Source organism: Microchirus variegatus, assembly GCF_963457635.1.
Source record: "Microchirus variegatus genome assembly, chromosome: 1".
Classification (NCBI taxonomy): Eukaryota; Metazoa; Chordata; class Actinopteri; order Pleuronectiformes; family Soleidae; genus Microchirus; species Microchirus variegatus.
The window spans coordinates 1,437,675-1,455,394 of record NC_139802.1 but is presented as its reverse complement, the minus strand read 5'-3'; the positions used below and the strand labels follow the sequence as shown (position 1 = coordinate 1,455,394).

General features: G+C 43.2%; 1 protein-coding gene across 1 annotated transcript in view; it reads right to left on the bottom strand.

Moving 5' to 3' along the window:
- LOC310924323 (poliovirus receptor homolog) overlaps positions 1–17,509 on the bottom strand; it is a gene marked incomplete at its 3' end in the record, with an annotated part of 44,635 nt that extends 27,126 nt beyond the window's left edge. The window contains exon 1 of the mRNA XM_083886028.1: positions 17,416–17,509. Coding sequence (XP_083742154.1) covers positions 17,416–17,479 — 64 coding nt within the window. The 5' untranslated portion in view covers positions 17,480–17,509. The remainder of the gene's footprint in view (positions 1–17,415) is intronic.
- Positions 17,510–17,720: the final 211 nt, after the last annotated feature.

Sequence of the window (17,720 nt, the reverse complement as noted above, 5' to 3'; positions counted from 1 at the left end):
GCGAGACTGACAGAACAAGAGAAGCCTGTGAGAGTAAAGATGAAAGGCCTGTGAGGGAGGTGTGTGCATGGGTTGAGGGTGTGTGTGTGTGTGTGAGGGCGCGAGAGAGATGAATGAATGACCCCTCTTATCCCTCATCCCCACTGGAGCTGTCGTGCCCTAACACAATAGCAAAAAAAAAAAATAAGAAACATACATCCGACACAACGGGTCGGTGTGAAGGTCACGCTGTGGCATGTGTGTTCGGTGTGTACGTGTGCCTTTACGTTTCCACTTCTGTTCACACAATGTTCCCGCTGTAGAAAATGAGACGCATCAAACATTGGTCCAACAAGGCAGCCTCAGCATGAACATTGTCTTCTGCCCAGCTTCCTGCAGTCTACACCTTCAGCCTGCGGAGAAGAGGCTTCCTGAGGAGAGGTAAGAACTCTGAGAAGTACACATTGTTCATTCATGATAACAGCCACTGGCAGCGAGGGGCAACCCCCGTAGCAGAGTGAGCAATGTCATTTGGCAGCAAATGAAGGGGAAAGATCACAGCGGTTTGTGCTAGCGTCGACTCCAGGTCTCACAGCGAGCGCTAACGTTTGCCTGGCCCGAGTGCAGGACAAAGCTCAATGTGTGTCCACGTCTCTACATGGTGGAATAAACGTAGCTGCTGCTGCTTCACAGTTTCCTTTAGATCGTCGTCTCATTTCCTCTCATGTCCCCCCCCCCCTCCTCTTGCCACCCCTTGATGCCTAAAGGAACAATCTACTGACACAGCAAGCCCCTTCCAAAATATTTACTCACTCAGTATTGGCTGAATACAAAGGCCATTCTTTTACTCTCTCTGATGTCTCACACTCAAACAAACCATGGACTCGCAGGCCCACGCTGACAGCACCTGCTCTGGGTCACATTCCTCTCTCAACACCGTGCATGCCCGCACACACTGTTTACTGTGGGGATCCCTGCCTTCCTGAACACTCCATCTGGTTCATGCCTTTGACTGATCTCAAAGTTTTGTGGAGGAAAACAAGTCGAGCAGCAACGGGGAGTAGCCCCACCTTGCCTGTGGCAGGGAGTGTGTGACTTCTGCTCACACCGCTCTGATTCAATATCCTCGACAGTGTGTCTCAACACATTTTCCTGTGCAGCTTGTGCACTTCTTTCCTCTTGTGTCTCCTCTGTTTCCCTCCCTCTCCTATCTCAATCTGTCACCTTTCATTCTCCCCTCGGCCCCTCTAATCATTTTCTCACCGATTCCATTTAACTAATCCAACATCTCTGTTTTAGTGGGCAAACCAGTGCATGGGCGGTATGACCAAAAATTAAATTTCTACAGTTTCGGCGTATACAACTGTTTTTTTTTTGCTCCAGTGAGAGAGGTGCAGTTGAATGAGTGTGCGCAATGCTATTGAGTGTGTGCACGTGTAACTGCATATATTATTGGTTCTCCAATATGTGTTTTCTGCTAAGTTGGTGAAGTAAAGTGCTCATTGATGCAGTTACCATCACAGTTAAGGCCACAGTATACTCCTGTGCAAAGTGCTCTACGTAGGTTACGGAGACCCCTCTACGTCACCGGAGAGGCTGTCGGAAAGTCTCTCCGTCGTCTCCGGCTGCACAAAATATTTTTTAAGTGTCCGTCACTCCGTGAAGGGACAACAGAGGCCGAGCTGATCACCGCCGAAAACGTCTCTGGCAAACTATAAATACGTCGCATCTTAATACACAAACCATGTTTAGACTCTAAATGGCTAATTTCTCGCCTCAAATTATCTTCAACTGCATTACCGGGACACAGAAAAATATTTATTTCAGGCGAGAAACAACAACAACAGTCTTTCTCTCTCGGACGCCATTGCTCACTGTAGCCAGAAGCACAACAACCTTGCGTAGCGACCTCTACTGATCAGGCGGGAAATTGCAGTGCGTATCCGGCACTCCGTGGTTGCGCAGTCGGATAACGCATTACGCAGTCGGAGAAGTATACTGTGGCCTTTACTTCTAAGCTACTACAGCTAAGCCCTTAGCATGTGCGGTGCAGCAGTGAAAAGGGTCCCCCCGTCAAACAGTGTTTTGCTCTATGAAAAATGAATACCATTAAAAAAATAAAAAAACAGCCCAGCACAAGGGCAAACACAAATTTAAATTCATTAACAATCAGGTACAGACATCAGTTGCAGCGTTGCAAAGCTTTGGTTTCTCTTTCATTTGCATATTTTTGAAACACAAGCCTAACCAAAGTGATCAGAGATGATGAACTACAAACAAAGACCCCGAATTAGTGCTTTTGTGTGACTGCATTCCGTGCTTGCTTTTAATGTGCTGCACTTATGATTTTTTAACTAGGCACTCAAAATAGATGCAAATTAATGGAGAGTCAGAAAAAGCCTCAGCGCCCAGAGTAATGACATGTCCCAAGGGTGCCCACTGTTTTTCGGGTGATTGTTCAAGAACTCCTGTGAGGGTGTGCATGCTAATAAATAATAATGTCCTATCAGAGGGAAATGTTGCATCGCATATCTTCCATTTTGTCACGCTACAGTATCTGTGACTACTTTCCAGCCTTCCCGTCTTCTCTGATAGGGGATGCAGTTCCATGAGCCGTACCTGTGTCTCATTATCGCCACTGAGGCTTCTCTCCTCGACATTGCACTCTCACCCTTTAGCTACTGCCAACATATATTTACTTCTAACAGCATGGTCTGCACTCTGCCTCTTCCTCTTGCTCATCAAACTGCACGCCATTCAGATGATCTTGGACAAATCCTTTCTAGTGTCACTCCTGCCATTACAGGCTAAGCACAAATGGGTTCATCTAATGATTTTGTGTTAAACCAGCCACTGCCTCCAATTTATCAGGAAGTCCCTCCGAGTAGCAGTCACTATGACAGCACAACGCTCCACTTACATTCCTCTCAATGTTCGGTCGGGTGACTCCACTATCGGAATGTATACAATTTCAATACATACATTATGAAAACATTTACAGTCTCAGGCTTCATTTAATGATTATTTTCATCATCACTTCCTTTGACTTTAGAATCAAATGATTCGCAGCTTATTCTACAAACTGTTGAAATAATGTGAATCATGTCTTGCAAAATGTACTCGTGTCAAAAGAAAGCTCCTTACTTTTCCTGTTGTATCGCATCGACAGAGCAAACACAGAAACTTTGATTTGGCACATTGACTTGAAGTCAGCTATTGGTATTTCTGACACATATAATATATAATAATATAAGGACATGGCACAAATATTGTACGGCTTAGTGCATGGCTGGTTTTGTTACCTCCTTATGGCAAAAATAAACTGAGGAAAAAAAGGTGCGATGCCACTGCTTTGCAAAAAGCATCTTGTGTTTATTGGCTCAAATTGAGATGTGAAAAATAACTGGAGCTGACGTTAACTTTTTTTCACTCTTTTATCACCTTGGAAGTGCTGCTGTACTTTTCCAAGATGTATGTTCTGTAATCATCTTAGGTTAAAAACTGGGTGTGTTGACATAGCTTTGGTGTTGATGATGTATAGCACAGCTGGAGGCAGCACTGCCGAACTCACACTCCACTCTTTACTTCAATATTAACTCAAAAGAAAGTAAAAGTACTACCGGGAGAATGTATTTAAAACTGAAGTGGCTTTGTTAACAGTCATGGATTGTATTCTTGTTTTACACAACAAAAAAATAATTACATTTTGTTATTAATTTCCTTTTTAGTTTTCAAGAACACATGTTCCATTACCAGATCTTAGATGGACAGGAACTTAAGATTCAAAGCTCCAGTGTGTGATGTCTGCCAACCCACCCTAAAGAATTGAGTAATTATCAGAATCTCTGCCAAAGATCTATGCCTAAATGATGCCCCTCTCCTTCACTACACAGGTGCAATAAGCATTTATTTCATCAAACTGCTCAACACACAGGTGTTTGTAGCCATAGAATCCACTTCTTAATGGGCGTTTCTTGATGTTTTTGAGCCATATTCCAACTCAAAAAAAGAAATCCCAAAAAATTAATAATTTCCAGTGTGCAGCGCAGGAATGTCATATGCAACACGAGAACAAAACACTGCTATACTGAGACAGTCAAGTAGAGCTTATAAGCCTAATCAGTATTATGTGTCCTCATTTGGTACTGGCTTGAAATGGACATTTGTTCATGTTTAAAAGTTAGAAATTAGATCCAATACATTTACACATAATATACAGTACAAGAAAAATATGTTAAACATATATTTTTTTATGATATTCAAACCAATGTGACATTAAAATCCGCTACAATCTAACCTAATAGAGAATTAACAATTAAATATATACTTAGAATGGAATACAGTGCAAGTATGGTATCAATGCTGGTATCTGAATATTTTTTTAGGGCAATTAAGGCAGGGTCACCTTTAAATGGCCATGTAAAAACGCAAGTGTATTCATTATACTTGACAAAAGAATATGATGCCAATGGAGTCTTAACTACTGGCAGAAAAAGACAAGTTAACATTAGTCTTCATGGCTTCTCCATCGTGTGATTGCTTCCCAAGATGAGCAAAAAACGACAGAGTGGCTACAAGCACTTGAAAATCATGAATAGGCTCCCCTCCTACACAGATCATATTAATTCATGTGATGAAGCTAAGCTCGGTTTGTCACATGTTGACATTGCTCAATTATGTCATCAACAAGGGACGAGCTTTTTTCAAGGGCAGAGATGCAATTTGGTATCGTCTCTGCTGGCTGTAGTATGTTCTGAAATGTGCGTTGAAAGAATGTTTTACTTTTAGCTCGATAGCTGCATCACGGAAATAATGTCAGATCTATGGCTACCAAAAGGACACCAACAGTGAGAAAAATGGGCACTCCGAGGTGAGTGCCTTAATGTAACTGACAAGTCCTCCAGGGAAGGACCTTTTTACAATAATGAAACAGCCAATACTTTAAGTAGTATCCTGATTGACAGGAGCGTCCATCAGCAACCCAGATCCCCTCACCCATGGCCTCTCCCCATCCATCAATCTACCCTGACAGCTCAACCGCCATCTCTTTCCATGTAAATAAACAAGAAAAAGAACAGAGGAGGAGCAAAGGACAAGGAGAAGACGAAGAGGAAAATCAAAGCAGGTCACTCAAAACTGAGACAAACAGGCCAAATCAGGTTCAGAGAGGAAAAGGAGGACTGGGGGTGAGGGGGGGGGGCTGGTGTGATGACGGGAGAGACAGAGGGAACAGAGTCATCTGGAAAGAATGAGGAGGGGAGATATATTGGATGAGAGGAAGGGAACTGACTGGCACAGGGATGACAGCCAAACAAGCAGGGTTGTGAAGAAGAATTCATGGAAGAAGGAAAGAGAAGAAAAACATCTACGGCAGACATCAATAATCTATGCCAGATAGAGCAATTTCATGTCAAAAGTTGAGAACAAAATGGAGAAGAAGACAAAAAAAGATAAACAAACGAACAAGGGAAAGTTAAAAGGTGGAGCCTGAGGGACTTCTATTTAAAACCGGAACAACTGAAAGCACTTGCTTGAGAGGAACCACATCCTTTTCCTCACCTCAGTCTCCCACCCCCCAATCTTCCTAAGGCTGTGTCTATTTAAATGTGTGTTTAAACGGCAAGTGTTGCTGCTCTAATCAAGGCTGGCATCACGGCACATTCCCTCTCCCTTCTCCCTTTCTACCTTTCCCTCCAGCATCCTGCCTTCTTCTGTTGCTCAGAATTCACACACCCAAAACACACACACACACACACGCACGCACACACACACACACACACTTATTCACACTCATGTGTGCACCCTGCGTGACTGTGCCGTGCCAGAGATAAATTCATGAATCACTGGTGCACAAATCAGCCGCCAGCTTGATGTGTGAAGAGGAAAGAATATGAACGGAGTAAAAGGACAGAAGTATGCGGTTAAAGTGTGTCCTTTAAAAGCTTTTTTTTTTTTTTTTTTAAAAGGAGGATTCAGGAGATGGCACCCAGCTACCCGAGGGAGCGAGCCCACAACCCGAGAGCCTCGGTGACAAGTGCTAGTCAGCAGAGAAGATGGTCCGTCTCACTCTTCTTAACTCACTTATCACTCCCTCTCTGATTCTCCTCCCTCCTGGCTCTTCTTTAACAGGCCAAGATAGAAGGACAAAATGGCAAGTAGCCACACACGTATGCAAGAAAACATACATATTGCATAGGTCATGCAAAATTTGGGGTTGAAAATTTTGTGCATTTTCCTTAGTTAAATTAATAATAAGATTGATGGTCAACAATAAATGATAGAAACCTTTCTTAGTTTGAATTTAAAACATTGCACATTAACTGCACATGCTCACGAGTTATCTGAGCAGAACTTTTTACATCAGTGTTCTGGGTTGATGTGTGCCTCGATGTCTGCTATAGGTCATCAGTAAAGAATATGTGAGGTCCAGAAAAATGACACAGGAGAAAGAAAACAGATGTCAGTTAATGAATGAATAAATTCTTAAACTGTTAAATCCTTAACAGCAATTAACTAAACGGTGACACATTAACATCACAATGCAAAATGCAAACCTTCTGCAGCCAAATACCCTTCAAGAAGCACACCATGGCAGTAAAACATTTTAAAACGGCACCACAGCACTGGTCCATCCACATAACAACAAAAAAGCCTCTCCACCAGCTTCCATTTCAAGGCAAAGTATCAAATCATCTCTTATTACAGGGACACTTTCCTCTGGGGCCACTACTGAAAGGCAGGCCTGTCCATTGATACAGGTGTGGTGCAGGGGGGGGGGGGGGGCGAAAGGGAAGGGGGAGGGAGCACAATAGATGTCCTTTTCAGTGGTCTCCCTCGGCTCACCTGGATTATGAGGAAGAGTCTGGGGGAAGGAAGGGAGGAGGAGGGTCTCTAAACTCAGGCGGAGAACAATAGTGTCTCTGTGTTCAGTGACACCAAGTGCATCATTTTGTCTAGCAGCAGCCAGCTGACCGCCTTACTGACTGACCTAACACAACATCCCAAGGTTGCTGCAGTCCCACGTTCTCTGCACACTTGCAATGTACAGAGAAGTGAAAACAGACGTCCAGATCAAAATAACGTGGGTGCACCGTTTGCTCCAGTGAGAGAGGTGCGGCTGAATGCGTGTTTTACTGCCATAGTGTGCTTCTTGAAGGGTATTTGGCTGCAGAAGTGCTATAAAATGAGTAACTTAGACTTCAGAGTCAAAAATAAGAGGTTATTTATTTATTTAAATTTTCTTTAACAGATGTTTAAGTTTCTTTAAATTAAGTTATCGATTAGAACTAAGGGCCCACGGTTGGTGTAGTGGTTAGCACTCTTGCCTTTGCAGCAAGAAGACCCGGGTTCCTGGGTTTGAGAATGTGGCCAAAAACGGTTACTACATTCAAATTCAAAATACCGAGGTCTTTTAGGTTTCGTTTTCTGACATAACTGGCAACCCGTGGTTGCTCGGCAGCTAAAACTCTGCTGACTGCAATGATTGGTAGACGGCGGGAGGTGGCGCCACATGCCAAAACATGATTTCGAAACATAAACATGATTTGCAGTCTGCAAAAGATTTTTTTAATGTAAATATCTTGGCTGTACTGTTGTTGTTGGTGAGTCTCGTGACATATTAGGAGGATTTTATGGCGAGTAGCTTTAGATTTATTACATCATGCACCTTTAACTCAAACAACGCTGATTGGCATATACAGGCTGAATTTTATAATAATTATTTTTACAGTTATTTAGTTAGTAACATGATGTTATGTTGATTCTATACATGCATCAGCAGCACTATTGGATTGTATTACACTGTACACTAAGAATCAACTCATCAAATGTAATCCCTTTTCTACTTCAGTGTGAAATTCTTGTTAGACGAGCGGAGCTTTATTATTGGCCTCGTCAGTACCTGCAGGGGAGACGGGTGTGTGACAGCATCTAACAGCAGGGGAGTGGACATCATCAGCCTGATCCCACGACTGCATGACAGGTTAGCTCTGCTGAGAGGGGGGAAAAAAATCCTGCATCTGTTTTCATTTCGCCAGTCTTTCCACTCTCGCTTACTTACTTTGCTCTGTCACTTCCCCTTTCCTGTACTCTGTACAGTAATCAAGTGATTCAACCATCAAATCAGCCAAACGTCCCTGAGAACTTTGTACGTGCCGTCCACAACATGTGTACAATTTGTTCTCCTCGTCTATGTTTTTTTTTTTTTTTGTTATAGCGTGCAAAAGAGTGACAGTGATGTGTGTCATTCTCACAGGCTGGGCGAGGGTGAGATAATTGGGGGAGGGGGTAAGGTGGGGTGAAACACAGTAAAAGTGTCACACCAACTTAACCTTCAAAAGATGCCCACCAGGCTGGAGTGGGAGGTGTTCTTTGCCATTAAAAAAAGAAAGAGGTTGAAGGCAGGAGCGACGTGAGAGAGAGAATGAATGATGTGTGGAAGAAGAAACAAACAGAAGACCTAATTATGGGAGGTAGGGAGCTCAGACGCCTGCAGTCAACATGTCTATAGAGAGGGTGGAGGCTGTAAAGGAGGTATGAGGTAATAAGTAAAGTGAGGGACGGGGAGCAAATAAGAGTAACAAAAGTAACACAGGCAGTTTGGATAGGCTTAAAGTGAAACTCTGGGACTGACGTGGGTGGAAGAGACAACTGGAGAATTGGATGGTGGGACGGGGGAGAAGAAGAAGGTTGAATAAGGAAAAAGACAGGGAAGGAGATTGGGAGAAAAGAGCGAGTAAGACGATCCAATTACAGAAGCAGAAACGAGGGATTCGTGGTTGGGGGGGGGGGGGGAAAGAGCGATGGGGGAACAAAGAGCGGGATGAGAAGAGGAAAAGAGATGTAGTGGTTTACTGAACAGATGGATCAATTATGGGCAGCAAATTGCAGAGAAGAGGAAGAGTTGGAAGCATTAGTAAAGGAAGGAGAAGGAGAAAGACGGAGAGAGCAAAGGAAGAATGGATGAAGTTGGAGAAGTGGAAGTGAAGCCACAAATGTGACGGGGCAGTGAGGAGCAAGTGGCCGATTAAAGAGAAGGCAATCAGTTAGGCAGATGAATGAGACAAATTGCTCCAACAGAGGAGGAGCTGCTCTCCCTGAGGAGCAACACCAAACAAACTCTTGCACACCCTGTTGACTAAACACCGAGCTGATAACTGAATAAACCCGCTGCCTCCGTTTGACCTCAACATACCTTTTGCTTCTAGGGAGGATTTATCTGCTCCTGCCATTTCAAGGCTCTTGGGACTAATGACGACTGTGCCGCTCGTTTATCGGCGTAGCATGGCAGCACATTTTTAAACAAACAAGCGAAACGACAAGAAGTGCTGATATCAGGGACACGATAAGAGTTCTCGGATCAAAACAACACAGACGGTCCTGTGAAACGCGTGAACATGATCTGTGTGCTTGACTGACAAATAAACCTGTCGTACATCATCTCAGTGATGGCGTAGTATGTTTTCTTATTTCTATGGTTTCAGTTTGTTCTCGTTTCATTACAGTATGTAATTTCACCCTCTCATCAGATAAATCTCCTGAGACAGAGAGGGAAAGCTGGCTGAATTGAAAGCAGTTGGTGAGCAGAAGGTTTTTTGAGGAGCTCGACTCCGGGGTTCTCACAAGACCCCGTCACACCAAATTCAATTTCCTCCTGTAGCTAGCCGGTCCACCGCCGCTGATAAGTGTGAATTTGACATGACCTTGATAAAGTCGGACGCGATGAAGATGCAGCACATCTACAGCATGTGGGGAAGTAAATGTTTACAGGCAGGAAAAACAGCCAAGGCGTTGCAGGGCTACACATATTGATAAAAGAAGGACAAACATGCATGAAAAGAGACAGCAATGCTAGTAATGGGTCAGCAGAGAGGACACAGGCTGGGATTAGCAGAGGAGGAGGGGAGAGAGCAATGTTTCATGGTGCTGTCATGCCGACAGAGCAAGGCCTAAATGTTTTCAATATCACATAAGGGCACTGCATCATCCACCATTCAATAACGGATCAATAACGCAAACCACCTTCCACCTCGCAAACTACATTTAGACACATTAAGGTGACTGCTAATGAACGGCTGTGTGCATGTGTGGTGAGGATGGGGGGGTGGGGGGGGGGCACCGTCAAGGGCCTCAGTGTTTATGTGCTCAGATCTGCTAAGTGCAACAAGAGGAGAATTTGTGAAATGAAGAGATGGTGACAAAGAAGGAGGGCAAAAGATGACAAAGAGAAAGGGTACAGGTCATATAAGTAAAAGCAAAAGAAAAGGGCTAGTGTAAGCAGTTCTTCTATGGACCACAGTGGGAGGATCTTTGACTGTTAAATATGTGCGTCATGCTTGAAGAGCGCTAGAAGACGAGGAGGAGGGAGGTGCAACTTAATTACAAATGAGCTGATAATTCTTGGCCTTGCCGGTTCACTCCCTAACAATTTTCTGAAAAATTCTCTTTCATCCATTCTGCCAAGGTGCCTCTGTGTGGAATTTGAAATTGTCGGGCATATGTGCCCCCATTCAGTCCTCTGCTCCTCCTCAGTGACTTTACTGCAGAGGGGGGTCACAGAGACACCCATCTTCCAAGTCCTGTTAATTAAGGGGATTTCTGTTTTAAAGAGTTTGGCTGCCTTTCAATGGCTCCTCAATTGGAGCTACCACTCATTCTCCACACTGACTGAGCTGGAATGGGTATGACCTGCATTTTACTTGAATTCCATCTGGGGTTCGTTAGACATAGAGAAATGCAGATTTGGCAAAAGGCATCTTGTCTAATGGCGTGGAAATGTGTGTGACAACGTGCCTTTTAGCATTCATATGAAAGATGCCAGCAAAAGTACAGTCTTAAAACTCTCCATTATGGAGGAGCATGTGGGTGGTTACAGAACATTATGGAACGGCCTCTTGCAGTGAACTGATATAAACGTATGAGCTAAAGCACGGAGATTTGATGTAATGCAGATAAAGTTTAACCCAACAACTCTGCCAAGAATATCATCAACCCCAGTGGAGTTGTGTTTTTTGGAAACCCCTCTACTGCAATATTTATATTAATTATATTTGGCGTTTCTTCTTAGAGGAGGGTCGCTATTCATTTTCTTTCAGATCAGATGGCAGCGACTCCGGGAGTCTGGTAACCCTGAAAGTGAAACACAAACATCTCTATGGGGGGCTCTCTGTGTGACCTCAACACAGGCCGCCATCCACCCAGCATGCATGTGTAGGTGGAGCTATGAGGAGCAGCAGGGCATATTTCACACAACCAACCATCACACAACTTCCCTGGGCTTTGGTTCTCTTTTAATAGCAATGGCATTATCACTATGCACAAGTTTTCGGGAAAAGCTTCCTCACACAGACAGTTAAATGAACAGGGAGTGAAAAAGAGTGTCCTCAGATGTGATGTGTGGAAGATAACGGGGTTGCTGATAAGGATGATAACACACCACTTCCTGAAGAAAACAGCAACTCACACACATGCGCTGTCATTCCTTGACATGACGGATCCCTCCCTATTATTGGAATGTCATCTGACTTAAAGGCTTGGCCTTAGGCTGCTTCCCTTATTCATCACCAGCCGTGCATGTGTGTGCATTTGTGGTCCAATACTGCAGCCAAAAACACAATAAAATGCAGTGACTCGTGCTCATCAACCCCCTCGCCTCTGAGTCATCTGTACTGTCAGATAATATTTACCAAGTCCACAAAGGGCCTAATGCATCCTTTGTATTTTTGGACCAAAGTATTCACTATACACACACATTTACTATTGTAGTATTAGTATATCTTAAACCTTTCATTTGAATTTAATCAGAAAAAAAACACCCTCCCTCTTTACTGGGCACGGTAGTTTAAATGATTGTCAAGGCAAATATAGTAGTTAAACTCAATACAGTTAAGCATGTAGACATGGTAAACAAGGTATCTGGTCGAGTTCAAAGAGAGCATCAGAATGGGAGAGGAAAGTGATTTCTGGTGACTTTGAATCTGGCATGGTTGTTGATGCCAGAAAAGCTGGTCTGATCAATTCAGAGACTATTGGTTTACAGAAATGATCCCTGTTGATAGCAGAGGTCAGAAGAAAATGGCCAGACTGGTTCACAGTTGCTCAAATAACAACTCATAGGAACCAAAGTATGCAGAAGACCATCTATGAATGCACATAAAACGTGTCAAAACTTGAAGCAGGCCGACTACAGCGGCAAAAGACCACACTGATTACACACTTGTCAACTAGGTGTCCTGTGTACCTAATAAAGTGGTCAGTGAATGTAGCTTCTGACATCAAAAGTACCTTCTGCTGAACTGCTCTTTAATAGGCTGTTACTAAGCTTAAATCTCTTAAGTTCTTAAATATTTGCTTCAAAAGTGTAGTTATTCAAAAATAACTGGGCCTCGATTGGAATTGCTCACATCCCCATTAAACGATCATTTTGAACATACTTGTCTGAATCAATGAACTCTTCATCTTGATTATAAGGGGAGGAGATAACTGATGTGTCATTTAAACAGGAAGGCTTCTTAGTAAGTAAGTAAGTAATAGTGCTCATCTAACATAAAACGAGACGTCCTTACCAACACGTAGGCCTACCTGACCTTTTCAAAATCCATCTGACATTTACAGGGCCACAGAAAAGGGGTGAGGACAGCTCATTTACATAATGATAGGACATGACTGTGACAGCCATTAGCGCAAAAGCTAAACTAACACCGAAGCCGCTCACACCAAGGGGACTAACGAGATACTCTTTCTTTTATTTTATTTTTTTACTATTATTATTCAGCACGGAAAAATAGTCCACTCATAATCCATCATCTATTTTTGTTCTTTATAGACCAAGTCCAAGAGCTTTTTTTTTCCTGGTGTGATAAATGGCCACCAGCTTGGCAGAAATGCAATGCTCTCGCAGGGTATCATCATTTGTGAGGAAATGGCAACAGCAAAATCATTTGGATGTGCGTGTTTGTATAAGAGTTAAAGATGCTGGAAATTTCCTAGCTTTTCACATCAATACAACATTAGCTATTCTAAACTCGCGTGGGGATGCAAAACACGCCATCTCAACAGGACCAGGACAAGAAATCCTACAGCCTTGGTGACAGACCGTGGTGAGGTTCTCAAGTGGTTTATTTTCCCGTCTGTTTGCATGATGTTTCTGTCATAAGCAGCCACAGCCTTGAGTCCAAACAGAGCCCGAGTGTCGGGGGAGGAAGCCCGTTGGAATAACCCAATGAGTACGTCAGTCAAACAACAGTGCAGACAGGAGATTGAAAGATAGGTGAAAATACAAAGAGACGAGAACAAGAACTCCTGTATGTGCTCGACAGTAGAGGTGGGGGAGGGAGCAAGGGTTGGCGGGAGAGACGGAGTTCTGTCGAGTGGTGTGAGCGAGGGGAGGTGGGGCATTGCCTGTCTTAATCAGTTGCTGTCTGTTTGGTTTTTTTAAGCCAATCCCAAAACTCAGCCACATCCCTGCGTACTGCGGTAAGCTGCAGCAGAAAAGCCACCTGTTTCCTCAAAACTGATAAGAGCCACCGAGAGAGGCTCCTGCATCTGAAGGAGATGTTTATTTGTGAAATGTTTATTTGTGAGCAAAAAGGAAGCAGCAGCAGCAGCAGCAGCAGCAGCAGCGCGCTCCCCCGGCTGTGACCCTGCATGCTCAACAGTTTCTCAGGCAGCCGGCGACTCACCCCCTGCACACTCACTGCATTCTCAGCCATGAAGACAATACTGCACCGCCTCGTACCCCCACCCAAACTCCCCCGCACATAAGCCCACCCTTCCTCTAATAAAAAACATCTCCATGGTAATGGGCCAAGCCTTCCTGACCCACATCTATGGTCTCCCACAAACCTAACTTGTGGGTGGGGGGTTGGTTACACAGTGTATGTTCGGAGATTAAATTAGACCCCCTTTGGCCGTCCTCTGTTAAGATACATGTGTAATTGAAGACATCTGCCTTGATTAAAATCCCCATCAATCTCAATATCGATTATTTTTACATTAAAGCTAGGGCATAGTAAATTGAAAACTTTGCAGCGTTACACAAGTAATTTCACTCCGAGAATGAGAATGAGGACGGGAGGTCGAGGCAAGTGCTGTCAACGCCTGACTGGTAATGGGAAACATGTAGAAAACTTTTGTTCCTGCAGTGGTTGCAGCATTAGTTACATACCTTAACTATTAGCTCCCCCCAAACAAGGGGCAAATGTTTAGTAAAATAAAAAAACAAAATGCTCAAATTAAAGACTAGTCCTTTTTCCTCACTCATAAATATGTGAAATCTTTCATTCTGTTTTTTTCTCCCCACTTTTCTCCATCCCTTGAGAGCACTTCATGCTCTGTCAAATGCATGAATAAGTCACAAGAGTGACTGTGCTCATAAGTCGTGATTAAAACACCACCACAGCTGACTACATTACGGCGCACGATTGAAAACATTTTTTTATCTTACTGTAGCTGCACTGGAGTGTTAGATCTAGTCCTACATTTTTGCCCCAATTCCAGCACAAAACAAATAGCTGTCCTATCACAGAACCGGAGGGGGGGGGGTGATGTTGAACTGGTTTCATGCCACACACATTCATATGTTAATAGGTTAACTGCATGCCAGACATATTTCTGCCATTTCTGGGCCTTCTCACCAACCTGGTTCCCTTTGCACGTTGCTGTGCGTTTCCAACCAGAATATTGAGAATATTGGTTAGATAGTTCACACAGGATGTGATGCGAAATGTAAAGTCTGGGTCAACACAGAACAAGGATAAAGGCCTTTACACACCAGACACTTTTTGTTGCGTTTACATTTTTCAAAGCTCTATTAAGCCAATGTGAGCTCTCTCCGCAGCACCTGGGTTGTATTGCAGCTTTATTTATTTTTTTCATACTGAGATACTGATGACATTTAAAAATATTAAAATAAGCAAACCACAGAAGTGGGACTGTTTGCATACAGGCAGGACGGACCATTCTCAATTCTCCAAACTGTCTGGCAGACATCCCAAAATCCATCTGAAGCAGTGAAGTGATAAAGTGGAAGCTTCTGAACCAAGCAAATGATCCTCTCTTCTACAGTGTTGACTGTACCGTTACTTTTTCTTCTTTTCAGTAAAAATGACTGAAAACCAGCTCACGGACACTAAATAAACCACCCATGCATTTATTTTCTAGTTCAGATACTTTAATTTGCTTCACAGTCAAAAGTCAAAAGTGAGGGTGTGGTCACAATGCACAGCAGAATTATTTGAAATTTGGGACCATTTATCACCGTGAGGTGATGTGCAAAGGCCTGAGGAAGGCACTTTTTGATGACAAAAGGTTCCAGTAGTGATTGGACTTTTATGCCGTTTGCACTACTTTAGTTCCATGTTGTAGTTATGTTATCGCATCCTCAAAAATAGAAACATTTCAAAGCGAGACGGATGGATGTTTTAAATAAAAGTAATGTTAATAGATTTTTTAAGACCTTTCAAAATTGTATTTAAATGTGCCATATGTAAGAATGTGGCCAAAAACGGTAACTACATTCAAATTGAAAATACTGAGGTTCCGTTTTCTGATGACGGCAGTAGGTGACGCCACATGCCAAAACATGATTTCAAATATAAACATGCACGTAGACAAGGCACAGACGAGCTGCGGAAGTTCAAACCAAACCACCAGAATGGGGAAGCTTTTTTTATAAGTCTGGGTATTTCACAGAAACTGCTACATACACAAATACAGCATACTGCATTCAACTAGGAGCTGAACAGGTGTATAGTAATATAAATAAAATAAATACCCCGCAGATACCCTGTTAAAGGGTTGAAAAAAAAACTTGAATTCATTTATTAAGGTCTTATTTTAGAGTAAATCAAATATATGCATTGATGGGAAACTGACCTAGTGTGACTTTAGTTCCTGTATAAGCAACCTGACCTCAAGTGGACTGGAAAACACTTGAATAATTAACTTGTGTTAACACTTGTTGCCAAGGAAACAGGTGGGGATGTTACCCCTGTTTAAAGTATTAGGGCCAATTCCAATTCCTGTCTTAACCCTCAAGCTCAACCCTTAATCTTAACTGGCCCCCAAAACCAAGTGTTGAGGGTTATTTTGTCACTTAGAAATGGGACACCCCTTAAATGCAGATACGTCTTCAGACTGTAGGGGGCAGAATAACGCAAATGCTGCGTCCAGTCTGTCAACTCCAAAAAGAAGAAGAACACATTATTTATCACGATCCGTTTGTCAGTCAAGTTATTAGGTTGTCAGTTGCTGGTACTCATACAAATACCACAAGCACGGACATATTCAGCTGACAGTTACCACACACCACGACTTATTGAAAAGTAAACCATAGCAAACGATCGCTTGTCCGCACCGGCCGACTATTGACAAAAGATGGTAAAATAAAAATAAATGTTACGCAACAATGACGTCAGTAATCCATAATATGGGCCTAAACTAAGATAATACAATGGTTTTCATCATTTTTATATCTCTATTAACAAAGAAAATACTAAATTTGTAGCCTACTCGTTTCGCTGCTTTCGGCGCCATCTTTGTTATGTGAAAACGTGCAATGCATTCTGGGTAGCCCTCGGAAAATCTCAATATTGAGGGCGATACAGCCCTTAAACTTGGCCCTCAACTTAATTTTTCTGAGAATCAGGACAGCACTTGCACTAGAGGGAGCGCACATTTTTGAGATTGAGGGTTAAGCGAGGAATTGGAATTCACCCTTAATTGACAGTACAGGTGTACGTGGTCGTGGGTTAACTGAATTGAAAATATAACGAAGTTATTAAATGTGAGAAACGCCCCCTCGTTGCTCTCTATGCGCATTAACAGTCTCTCAAGACCCATTTTTGTCAAGTGAAGTGTAACTAATAAAGGATGATGTGAGGACAGAGGATAGAAAAGGAGCAGGGAGTGAGGAGGAGGAGGAGGAGGAGGAGGAGGAGGAGGAGGAGGAGAGGAGAGGCTTTGAGGGGGAAACAGCAGAGAATACACTCTGGAACAGTCAGCACACTGAAACCAAAACACCTGGGGGAAAAAAAGACACCTAGCTCCAGAGCAGAGCCACACCTTAGCTAGGCTAAAGGCGTTGTTGAGTCACCGACCGAAACTCGGACTAAACATCGATAAGGCTGGAGTGGGGAAGAATATCGGGAGTGTGAGACCAAAACTCACTCTATGTTGTGAAAATTACTCACAAAAAACGTCTTTCTGTCACATTTAAAGAGTAAAAAAAACACATAGAGCACCGTGTCAGTCACCTGCTGCGTTTCCTGCTCCTGTCGCCGCCCTGACAGGTGGTGGCGACGAAGATTTAAATGAGTCACCTCGTGAATTATTAAAGCTCAGGGCTTAAAATTAACCACAAATAATTGGCTGGAAGTTGTTTTTAGTTTTTTTTTTTTTTACTGAACACTTAAATGATGACCGGTGACGTTGTCTTACCGAGAATCGACGACACCAGGCAGAGCAGTCCAAAGATCCGATTCCGGGCGTCATGTCTCGCCATGGTTGACTCCGCTGCTCCGGTTGGAACCACCGTCCGTCTGTGTCCTCTGATACCGACGCGAGATTCAAACAACGGCTTCAGGTGCCTTCTCAGCTCCGTTGTAAAAAACAACAAAAAAAATAAAAAAAACTTATAGTCTTACCAGGCAAAACAATAACTTGTGTGTCAAAACAGGGGTCCGACACAGCCTCTTTTTTTGCTTCAACTGTCCCACACTGCGCCTTTAACGCGGACTCAAGTG